The sequence below is a fragment of the Henckelia pumila genome, chromosome 1 (assembly GCF_033568475.1).
Source record: "Henckelia pumila isolate YLH828 chromosome 1, ASM3356847v2, whole genome shotgun sequence".
Classification (NCBI taxonomy): domain Eukaryota; kingdom Viridiplantae; phylum Streptophyta; class Magnoliopsida; order Lamiales; family Gesneriaceae; genus Henckelia; species Henckelia pumila.
The window spans coordinates 171,937,924-171,947,134 of record NC_133120.1 but is presented as its reverse complement, the minus strand read 5'-3'; the positions used below and the strand labels follow the sequence as shown (position 1 = coordinate 171,947,134).

Genomic DNA, 9,211 nt, shown 5'->3' with positions numbered 1-9,211 from the left:
TGGTTTGTTTTTAAAACTGCTTTCTATCAATGATTCTTCCCAGTATCTTATAGAAAGGAGAAAGGAGCGGAATTTGCTAGCTTGCAGCAAGGGCAATTGAACATTGAAGAGTATGTTTCCAAATTTTCGAGTCTGCTGAAATTTGCTCCCCATGTAGCAGACAGTGATGAAGCCCAAGCTGATCAGTTCATTAACGGGTTGAATCCTGATGTTTTTACTCTCGTGAATGCGGGACGACCGAACAACTTTGCCGATGCTCTTAATCGTGCAAAGGGGGCTGAAGCTTGATTAATGAGACAACGAGGAGCATAGTTTGTGCCAGCACCAGTGAGACAACCCCAAGAACAGCCACAGATTCCACCACCACCACGATTTGAAGGACGAGGTTCTAGCAGTGGTAAGAAGAATTTCTTCAAGGGAAAGAGTAAGCAGTTTAAGCGTTCTGGAGGTAGCTCATCAAGTTCGAGTGGATCTAAACCATTCAAAGCTGGACAGAAGTCTAGTGGTTCTGAGGTGTACTATATGAAGTGTGGAGGTCATCATGCCAGCGACCAGTGTTGAGGAGTGTTTGGCAGTTTTCATATCTGTAATTAGACAGGACATTTTGCAAGGGTCTGCCCACAGCGGGGTGTTGGAGGTTCACAAGGTGCGGGATCATCGAGACCAGTGGCTCCATTTGCATCTTCTGTTCATTCGTTCCAACCACAGACTCAACAACAAGGTAGACAAGGAGGAAGTCAGACTGTGAGTCAACCTCCGAGACATCAAGCTAGAGTGTTTGCATTGACTGAGGAGCAGACACAGGCATCACCTGATGATGTGATAGCAGGTAGTTGTTCTCTTTGCGGTTATCCTGCTTATGTACTAGTTGATACATGAGATTCTCATACCTTTATTTCTGAACAATTTGCGTTATTGCATTCATTACCTGTCGAGTCATTATCTGCTATTGTATCTATTTCCTCACCCTTGGGAAAAAGGTATAGTATCCATGAAGTTAGTGAGAAATTGTTCGTTGCAGTATGACGGTAATGAGATTGAATTAGACTGTATTGTTCTTGGATTATCCGACTTTGATTGTATTATTGGTATAGACATGTTAACCAAGTACAGGGCTACAGTTGATTGTGTTCAGAAGATTGTACAGTTCAGACCTGAAATGGCTGAAGAGTGGAGATTTTATGGTAAGGGATCAAAATCTCGTATTCCTTTGATATTTGTTCTATCCATGACACGTCTATTGCATAAAGGAGCCGAGGGATTTCTTGTATATGCTGTAGATGTGACAAAAACTAACCCGAAATTGGCAGATTATCCAGTGTTTAGTGAGTTCGCTGATGTCTTTCCTGATGAGATTCCAGGATTGCCTCCGTTTCGAGAGGTAGACTTTAGTATCGAACTGATGCCAGGTACGCAACCTATTTCAAAAGCTCTCTATCGAATGGCACCAGTTGAATTGAAAGAGTTGAAGGAACAGTTGGAGGATCTATTAGCCAAAGGGTACATTAGACCGAGTGTTTCTCCTTGAGGTGCACCGGTACTTTTTGTCAGAAAAAAGGACGGATCAATGAGGTTATGTATTGACTACCGGAAATTGAATAAAGAAACGGTAAAGAATCGATATCCTTTACCTCGTATAGATGATTTATTTGATCAATTGCAGGGTTCGTCAGTATATTCAAAGATTGATTTGAGATCCGGCTACCATCAATTGAGATTGAGAGAAGAATATGTATCGAAAACTGTTTTTCAAACGAGGTATGATCACTTTTAGTTCATTGTAATTCCGTTTGGTTTGACAAATGCTCCAGCGGTATTTATGGGTCTTATGAATCGGGTGTTTCAGAAATATCTAAATGATTTCGTTATCATATTTATTGACGATATTTTTATTTATTCAAAGAATTTATGTGATCATGCTGACCACTTGAGAACAGTTTTGAAGACGTTGAGAGAGGAGAAACTGTATGCAAAGCTATCCAAATGTGAGTTTTGGTTGAGACAGGTGGTTTTTCTCGGTCATATTATATCGGGAGACGGTATTTCGGTTGATCCGAGTAAGGTTGAAGCAGTGATTAGTTGGTCTCGACCGACGTCTGTACCGGAGATTCGAAGTTTTATGGGTTTAGCAGGTTATTATCGACGCTTTATCAAAGATTTTTTGAGTATTGCTAAACCTATCACTCAATTGACGCAGAAGAATGCACTGTTTATCTGGACTGAGGCTTGTGAAGAGAGTTTTATTGAGTTAAAGAAGAGGCTGACGAGTGCACCAGTGTTGATATTATCCCTTCAGGTACTGGATATTTTACTGTGTACTGTGATGCTTCTCACAGGGGACTTGGATGTGTTCTTATGCAGCAATATCAAGTCATTGCGTATGCCTCTATACAACTGAAGCCTCATGAAGTTCGATATCCAATTCATGATCTTGAATTGGTAGCCATTGTCTTTGCATTGAAAATTTGGCGTTATTATCTGTACGGTGAGACCTTTGAAATTTATTCTGATCATAAGAGTCTGAAATATCTGTTTACACAATCTGAATTGAACATGAGACAAAGAAGATGGCTTGATTTATTGAAAGACTTCGATTGTGAAATTAAATATTATCCAGGGAAGTCAAATGCAGCAGCAGATGCCCTAAGTAGGAAGGTATGTGCTTTATCCTTATCTACTATATGTGTATCACATTGGATTGAAGATTGTTGCATTTTTGGATTAACATTTGAGACAAATATGAGGCCTATTCAAGTTTATGCATTTCGAGCTGAGCCTGAATTGTTGATCCAAATCAAAGATGCAAAGAAAGAAGATCAGGATATTCAGAAGTCCGTTGAAATGGCTAAGTCTGGACACCAATCTGAACATACAGTTAGTGCTGATGATATTTTATATGTGAACAATCGACTTGGTGTTCCAAATGTTTCTGATCTGAAACAGTTGATATTGAAAGAAGCGCATTGTAGTCGATACAGTATTCATCCTAGAGGCAGGAAAATGTATAATGATTTGAAGGATCATTATTGGTGGAAGAAGATGAAATACAATGTCACTGAATATGTCTCGAGATGCATGAATTGTCAACAGGTGAAGGCTGAGAGAAAGAAGCCTGGTAGGCTATTGCAGAGTTTATCTATTCCTGAATGGAAATGGGACCACATTTCCATGGATTTTGTAACGAAGTTACCACGATCATCCCGAGGTTGTGATTCTATTTGGGTGATCATTGACAGGTTGACGAAATCAGCTTGTTTTATTCCTTATCGTATGAATTATCGCCATGATCAGATGACAGATTTGTATGTTAGAGAAGTGGTAAGACTGCATGGAGTGCTGAAGTCTATTGTGTCTGATCATGACCCTCGATTTACTTCTCATTTCTGGCACAGTTTACAACAAGCTCTAGGTGCGCGTTTACATTTGAGTACTGCTTATCATCCTCAAACCGACGGACAATCTGAACGAACTATTCAAACTCTTGAGGATATGCTTAGAGCTGTAGTACTGCATTTTGGTGTTTCATGGCAAGATTCATTACCACAAGTGGAGTTCTCATATAACAATAGTTATCATACTAGAATTGAGATGGCTCCATTCGAAGAACTGTATGGAAAGAAATGTCGATCACAATTGTATTGGGATGATGTGTCAGAGGTGCCTGAATTGGGACCGGAAGTGAAATTGATTCAGCAGAGAATGGGAACAGCGCAGCATAGACAAGCCAAATATGCGAATGTTCGACGACGGCCGTTATCTTTTGATCAGGGAGATAGAGTGTTCTTGAAAATTTCACCGTTCAGGGGCACAGTCCGATTTGGCAAGCGAGGAAAGTTATCTCCACGTTTTATCAGTCCGTATGAGATACTCGAGAAGATAGGAAATCTTGCTTATCGACTCGCTCTTCCTACATCTTTATCTGGTATTCATGATGTCTTTCATGTTTTGATGCTGAGGTTATCAGCCTGACGAATCTCATGTCTTGCAACCTGATAAAGCTGAGTTGGATGAAACTCTTAGCTACTTTGAACAGCCAATTCAGATACTCGATAGAAAAGAAAAGCAACTCCGCACAAAGACCATTCCATTGGTGAAGATTCAATGGAGTCGGCACGGAGTTGACGAAGCGACATGGGAAGTTGAAGATGACATGAGACGGAGATTTCCCTATCTATTCCACTGATGTGAGTTCTTATTAAGTTTTTTGTTATTATTTATTCTTATGTGTATACATACTGCATATCTTGATTGTTTATGAATTCGAGGACGAACTCATGCCTTAGTGGGGGAGAAATGTAAGGCCCGGGATTAATTGATTTAATCCGAGATTATTTAATTTTAATCCGAGTATATTTAATTTTGGAATATTTAGAGTTTCGATTTAAATTCTAATATTCTTAAATTATTTAGGATTGAAATTGAATTAAAAAGAGGGCCGAGTACTGCATTGCAATTTATGAAGTTCTACGGACTAAATTGCAATATTGATTGAAGTTATTAGAATTATTATGAGATTATCATCATGAATACGTGTAATGTCATAAGGACTTCAGAATTTTCGAACAGAGCAAGCCGAGATCTTCCTTTTCTTTGAAATTCCGATTTCCAAAACCCCGTAACTTTTGATCCGATCGTCCGATTTTGATTCCGAATATTGTTCTGGAATCCTTGCGACGAGGGATTCGATCTAGTGTAAGTTTCTAATTATTTCGGAATTTCTTGAAGATCAAAATCTAGTAGATATCAAAAATCGATATTATGTATACGTTCTTGAAGTTCTAGACATTTCGATATTGAAACCAGATCGAAGAGTTCATCTTATTTGTATGTAATTGTTGTGAAATTTCCTCGCAAGCGTACGAGTGTCAAGTTTTAGTATAGTGAAAGAGAGAGTGTCGATCCCACAGGGAATAAAATGAAAATATTCAATACTTGTAATTAAAATAGTCTTAATTTTATCTAGAAAATCAAATGTCGATAATTGTGTAGAATAAATAAAATAAATAACGAGAAATTATCAAGCTCACACACACACAAATTTCGAGGAATTATCAATCAGAGAAAAATAATCCAGAGGTTTTGATTTCACTTAGTCTCGACAATATTCAATCCTAATTAATCTATTTTATGAATTTCCTTCGATTAATAACCAAAAACACTTAGATTATTCTATTCTCCTCTCCCAAGAAACAAATAGAGTGTATCAACTTACAATTAGATTTCAATATCCCTATTAGAAATCGAGATGTAGTGATATGTGTAAAATGATGTTCCTTAAAGGTTCTATTAAAGCTATATACTCTCCCGAGCTATATAAACAATTAACAGTGTAGTTCCTATTGATCCTACTCAAAATCCCCTCTCCCGAGCAATGATTATAAGTAAATATAACAACTCAATTTATGGAAAATAAATTAAGAAGACATTCAATTCTAGAAACACAATTAATCTATAGAAATTCAATTTATTAAAATCAAAGATTCATGAATATGTCTCAACCAAGCTACGTCAACCTCTAGACTAGAAAAGTTTAGTTCATGCTCGAATTCAATAAAAACCACATCATGTTTAATATCTCAAACATAATTCAACAATCAAAAGAAAATAAAAAGAAGAAACAAAGCCGTAGTCTTTCTTCCATATCCGGTCGAAAAGTCTTCGTCTTCATTCCAAGCAATCTTCAGTTCTTCAACTCCAAAAACTCAAAGAAGTGCTCTCTCTCGTATTGTGTGTATTGGTGGCTGATAGCTCCCTTTTTCACTTCGAAAAATCCCTTAAATATGACCTAACAATCGTCCAAAATAATACCAAAGATATCCCCAAATTTTCCATAAACAATCGGACTCTAATATTCCAAACAGACGACGGCGCGGGTGCGCCAGAAACAGGGCGGGCGCCCTCTCAATTCGTAAAACATACTTTTAAACATTCCTCAACGGCGCGGGCGCGCCTAGGGTCAGTGCGGGCGCGCTCTCAGCTCGACTTTTCTTCTTGAGCTCTTCAGTAACAGCGCGGGCGCGCCTTCAGCTCGAACTCAGCCTGTTTTCTCTTTTCCAACTCTTGAATTTCCTTGTAAACTTCCATCTTGTAAGCTTATTTCCACTTGAACACATCAAAGTCCATAAATTTCTACAAACACAAAAACAACAACAATTTCACGCAATATCTACCAATAAATTCCAAAAGTCAAGTAAAACCATATACAAATTAAGTGCCATTCGATTTTCAATAAAACTCAAACAAGGTACTAGGGATAACATGTATAATAGGTAGCTTGAAAGGCTCAAACGAATTCAGAAAAATTGCCTAAATCATTCCTAATCACAGTTTTGCCCGTATTTCGCCTCAAGGGGTGTCCGAACTAGTTCTAGACAAGTCTCAATCCACAATTAAATCATACAAATCTCAATCAGTGCAGAAAGGAATAATCATCAGCAGTAAACGATGATTTTCACAAGTAATTTCAGAATTCTCGTACCTTTAAGTACAAATATGCGAGTAAACTCAAATGGGCAACTAAGGATAAACTGATTCAATAAAATTCAAGGCCCAAAAAATCCAAACAATGCCTCAATCATTTTTATGTTTGTCTGTCTCAAGATTCAGATTCAAGCAAAATCATAGAATATATAGGAGTTCAATTGTTCACTTGGTTCCATTTATTTCAAAATTTTGTCAGCTAGGCAGGTAGTCATGGACTTCAGTTACAAAACAAAAATTAACATCATTGGCCATCAATCCATATCATTATGATTTCTCAACATCATTCACCAAAAAAAAAAAACCACAACTACATAAATTTCTCATATTTTTCTCAAATTCAGCCACACACCAACACAACACAACTCCAAAGAACCAAACAACTAAAATAAAAAACAAAACAAAACCAAAAGCAACTAAAAAAAAAAAAGTCAGAACTGGCACAACTCCCCCAAACTTAGTACATTCATTGTCCTCAAGGAATTAAAACACGAAAGCATAAAGGACATGTACCACAAACGACGACCGTCAGTGGTCGTCTCCATCATCAGCGGCATCATCATGGGATGGACCATAAGGGCCAAAAGTGGGCGGCTACTGTGGATACAGAGGAAATGGATGAGTCGAACTAGCAGCCTGTGGAAACTGATGTCTCAAAGCATCTGTAAAATCCATCATGTAGTCCATAAAGACACCAGTAGTCTGCTGAAATGTCCGAAACTATTGACGGTGCGCTCTCAATTCATCCTCCAGAATAGCAACACGATCGGGCGCAACAGGGGGTGCTTGAGGTCGGGGTGCAGGGCCGCTTCGTGCAGCTGCTCGCTCATTAAAATCTCGCCTCTCAGCGCGAGTTCGGTGCTCAGAAGCCGGTATCATGCGAAAAGGAGTATGACAAGCAATAGGAGCAGTAGCTTTCAACAATTCTTCATTTTGGCCCCACTCAACTCTAGCCGCTTCACAAAGATCAGTGATAAGTGCGGGCAAAGCAAACCCGCCAGTCGTCTTACCGGCCGCCACACCTTGAATAGTTGCTTGACAAATCTGTCCCAAGTCGATTGCTTTGCCCTCCAAAATACAATAAACAAGAATCGCTCGTTCTCGTGTCACCTCATGCTCGTGGTCAGTCGGTTTAAGACGAGCACACACAAAGTTGTACCATAGCTTAGCATCAGGAATTAGCTCGGTCTTCTTCAACTTAGAAGGCTGATGATCATGGCCCATGCGCCATTCCGCGCCCAGAACAAAAATACGGCTCAGAATCGCCGCGTAATCCACTTCATTCGCTCGGTACTCCGCATACTCATCGTGAAATACTGGTGGAAGGTTGTACAGGGTGTTAATAGTGTGAGCATCAAAAGGCACCAGCTGGCCTCGAACAAGAACTTTCAACTGCATGTGCTTTACTTTCAAGTTCGCATAAAATTCACGAACGACTGGGACGACTGCATCCTGAGGTGGCTTAACAAAATTTAACCATTGACGCCCATTCACAGCCCTACCAATTGTATGCAAAAACTCATCATTCCCAAATCCCAATGTCGTGTCAAATCCACGCTCCGGTAATATCGTTTTGCCTAGACAATTTTGATAATGCTGTTCGGCACTCTCATTCCAGAAACGCTGCGGCTCAGGCTCCGGATTAGCATGAGAAGAGGATGCAACAGATTTTTGTTTCTTCTTTGGTGCCATGAATCAAACACGTAGTGTGCACCACAAGTCACGCACAAATAACCAAATTACCTCAATCACAACTTCCCCAAACTTAAATATAATCCACAATCCACACACAACAACAACCGCTTTCGCAACAATCCAATAGAATTCACACTTCAAAGATCGATTAATCAATTAATAGTTCAAGACCCACGAATCGCATGAGTAGAATTTGCGAAATACTCACCACCCAAAACAATTGTAGAAGTACCAAAAGAATGACTTACTCCATATGAGTCCGAGAAGAGTAGATAATCAAAACTTCCCCAATGTACAATCCTCCAAAAATTAAAATAGGCGTGCCCCGGATAAAAGTGGTTCGACCGTCCCGCGTCAAATAGATGATGAAAGAAATTAGATTGTGGGGGTTTTGGAGATGACGAGATACATGAGTCGATTATAACAATAAAAGAGGGGAAGAGTTCGTGAGGAAGAAAGTAGACAAGAATTTAGGGAAAAGATTTGGGAGAAGGGAAAGAAAATAGTAGGTTAAATAGAAGAAATCGGTGACGGGGTGGGCGCGCCTTTGATGCGTTTTGTGAGTTGTGGAATAGCAGGGGCGGGGCGGGCGCGCTATTGGTAAGGACGGGTGCGCCTACATCTCGAAATTTTTTTTCAATAATAAGGTACAGGGACGGCGCGGGCGCGCTGAAGACGGGGCGGGCGCGCCTTGAGCTCGAAAAATTTCACAAAATCATAGCAGGAGAGGCGCGGGCGCGCCTAAGATCAGAGCGGGCGCCCCTCAATCTCGAGAAAAGTTGATTGGATTGAATAGGTTATTGCGCGGGCGCGCCTGTAGTTAGGGCGGGCGCGCCTTTGACTCGAGATTAGCATCCAAAATACTAAAAAATCAAAGAAAAAAAACAAATTACTTTCAAAACAACGAAATTAACAGTAAAAACTAAAAAAAAAACAAAATTAAAACGAGAAAGCAAAGACAAAAACTAAAAAAAATTTTGGGTTGCCTCCCAAACAGCGCTTGGTTTAAAGTCATCAGCCCGACGTGCACCAGTCT

At 39.6% G+C, this 9,211-nt stretch overlaps 1 protein-coding gene across 1 annotated transcript; it reads left to right on the top strand.

The window, feature by feature from the left end:
- The first annotated feature begins 2,739 nt into the window (after window positions 1-2,739).
- LOC140874464 (uncharacterized) lies at window positions 2,740-3,409 on the top strand. The gene is made up of 2 exons (XM_073277756.1): window positions 2,740-3,115; window positions 3,393-3,409. The coding sequence occupies exons 1-2, from the start codon at window positions 2,740-2,742 to the stop codon at window positions 3,407-3,409; spliced, it is 393 nt and encodes a 130-aa protein (XP_073133857.1).
- The last annotated feature ends 5,802 nt before the right edge of the window (window positions 3,410-9,211 follow it).

Coding starts and splice junctions, on each gene's coding strand:
- LOC140874464 (XM_073277756.1), top strand. CDS start 2,740: ATGAGGCCTATTCAAGTTTATGCATTTCGAGCTGAGCCTGAATTGTTG.